The sequence below is a fragment of the Galeopterus variegatus genome, unplaced genomic scaffold (genome assembly GCF_000696425.1).
Source record: "Galeopterus variegatus unplaced genomic scaffold, G_variegatus-3.0.2 Scaffold19222, whole genome shotgun sequence".
Lineage (NCBI taxonomy): Eukaryota > Metazoa > Chordata > Mammalia > Dermoptera > Cynocephalidae > Galeopterus > Galeopterus variegatus.
Window position 1 is genome coordinate 2,218 of NW_007745333.1, and position 2,487 is coordinate 4,704.

At 44.4% G+C, this 2,487-nt stretch overlaps 1 protein-coding gene across 1 annotated transcript in view; it reads left to right on the forward strand.

Annotated features, from left to right (window-relative positions):
- Positions 1-747: 747 nt before the first annotated feature.
- The window catches only part of LOC103583040 (probable G-protein coupled receptor 156), a gene marked incomplete at both ends in the record, with an annotated part of 10,485 nt that continues 8,745 nt past the window's right edge, over positions 748-2,487 (forward strand). Inside the window, 2 exons of the mRNA XM_008564462.1 lie at positions 748-873; positions 2,162-2,257. Coding sequence (XP_008562684.1) covers positions 748-873; positions 2,162-2,257 — 222 coding nt within the window. The remainder of the gene's footprint in view (positions 874-2,161; positions 2,258-2,487) is intronic.

Genomic DNA, 2,487 nt, shown 5'->3' on the forward strand with positions numbered 1-2,487 from the left:
ATACATGCCTGCTTTTGCTGGCTGCTTTGAGGATTTTCTCTTTATTACTGGTTTTGAGCAGTTTGATTAGGCAACTGATTTGTTTTTTATCTTACAAACACCTTGAATCATGTAACTGGTTGTGATTTTTTCTTTTCATTGATTATCAAAAGCTCAGATCCACATTTCTGCCCCAGTTCATGAATGCCATGTATACTCCTCACCTGAGCCTCCGACTTAATTCTTATTTTCTCTCTTCCCTGATTTTTCAATGTTTTTATCCTGTCACAGTATATCTTTTTCTTAATTTTATTTCCATAGTTACAAAAGTAACATATGCTCTTCATGTTAAGTCAAATAGTTCATGTGTATGTATATAAAGAAAATGCTAATAATTCCTCCTGCACCCACCCCATCTCTCAATTCCACCCTCTGAAATAATAGTTATTAACTTCGACATCTATGTGCTCATATAAACATACCTAGAAATAACAGTGTGTTTATTTTATAAGACCCCTTGAATCCTTTGTGGGAAAAGGTAGGATGTGAAAATGTTAAACAAATGGAAATTTATAATGGTAATAATGATGATATCAACATAGAAGTCATTGCATATGTTTGGGTGCTGTTTCATCTTTGATGGCTGGATTCGAAGCTCCGTGGGAAGGCTGACCCTGGAGCCTATAGCTCAGAGCATGTGGAGCACTCTAGCCCTCGTGTCATATAGGCAGCAAGCAAGGGGAAGTTTTAACTTTGACTCTTTTGCAGATTATCAAAGACCTGCAGTTGCTGGGGTTGGTGGCAGCCCTGGTGATGGCTGATGTGATCCTGCTCATGACATGGGTGCTGACCGATCCCATCCAGTGCCTCCAGATCCTCGGTGTCAGTATGACGGTGAGGGGCCCAATCCCTAGGGGAATCTAATTCCTGAATTGGACTAGCTTCTGTGGATACACAGAGGTCATTCCCCCAGCAGCATTCACCATGGGTCAGCCTTGCAACAGAAGGCGAAGGACTCAAAGAGGAAGGGGAGAGTCAGGAGCTGTGGCTGCCGGGAACACCTTGCCCCTGTCTGCAGGGCGTGCTGCCACTTGTACTGCTCATCCTGCCCAGGAGTCTTCTCATGGGCGTCCCCTGACATGTCAGCACACTGGACTCAGTCTGCCTGGCAGTTATCTCTGCTTCCACATTATCAATAATGAGAACTTGCAGCTGCGGGAAGTTCCCTTCCCCTCATTGTTGCGCTATAGAGGTATATTTTGAGGTGGTTTTCGGAGTCAGCCAACCCTGGTTCAAAACCCTGCTCTACCAGTCTCACCAGCCATGTGACCTTGGGAAAGTTATTTGACCTCTCTAAGTCTCTGTTCCCTCATNCTGTCTGCAGGGCGTGCTGCCACTTGTACTGCTCATCCTGCCCAGGAGTCTTCTCATGGGCATCCCCTGACATGTCAGCACACTGGACTCAGTCTGCCTGGCAGTTATCTCTGCTTCCACATTATCAATAATGAGAACTTGCAGCTGTGGGAAGTTCCCTTCCCCTCATTGTTGGGCTATAGAGGTATATTTTGAGGTGGTTTTCGGAGTCAGCCAACCCTGGTTCAAAACCCTGCTCTACCAATCTCACCAGCCATGTGACCTTGGGAAAGTTATTTGACCTCTCTAAGTCTCTGTTCCCTCATAGGTAAAATGGAGATAATAATACTACCTACTTCATAGGGCCGTGGTAAAGACAATGCAGGTAAAGGACTTAACTGTGCCCGGTTCATAGGTTCAGTTAATAGAAAGTATTATATGTCTCCAGCCTCACAGGGGCCAAGGAATGTAGTGGAATTGTGGCATTGCAGGATTTAATGTTTGAGGATTCAACTGTTTACAAATAGCAGGTCCGTAATGTGAAATAATTTGTAATTTTGCTGAGGTACTACTTGGAATCACTGTGGGTGGTAGCAAAGCCCTGCTGAGGGGTAAGCCCTGCTGCCATCAATGCACTTGTCAGCCCAACTTTATCATCTTTTTCTCCAACTCACAGTCACTCTCATTAAGTTTCTAATAGAGTCACCTAAATTTTACAGTTTACATTATGTGCTGTAGAGGAGCTCACACAGGATGTTCACAAAGATCTGCTGTGTGTTCCACAAATTAATGGTGGGCACCCTCAGTCCTGACTTTGTGTCTTTCCCAGGCGACAGGGAGAGACGTGTCCTGCTCCTTGACCAGCACCCACTTCTGTGCTTCCCGGTACTCCGATGCCTGGATTGCTCTCGTTTGGGGATGCAAGGTTGGTATCCCACATCTCCTTGGCATGTGATCTATGTGTCACCAACAAAATGGATATGAAGAAGGAATTACAGGAATTAATGAGGTGATGTTTGCAAAGAATCTTGAACTCAGAGGAGACTTCTGTTGATGCATAAGCCTCAAAGCCATAACTGTTTTTATTTCTCTATTGTTTATTTGTTTGGGGACTCACTCATTCTCAAGCCGTGGATGAATAGAGACTATATTCAT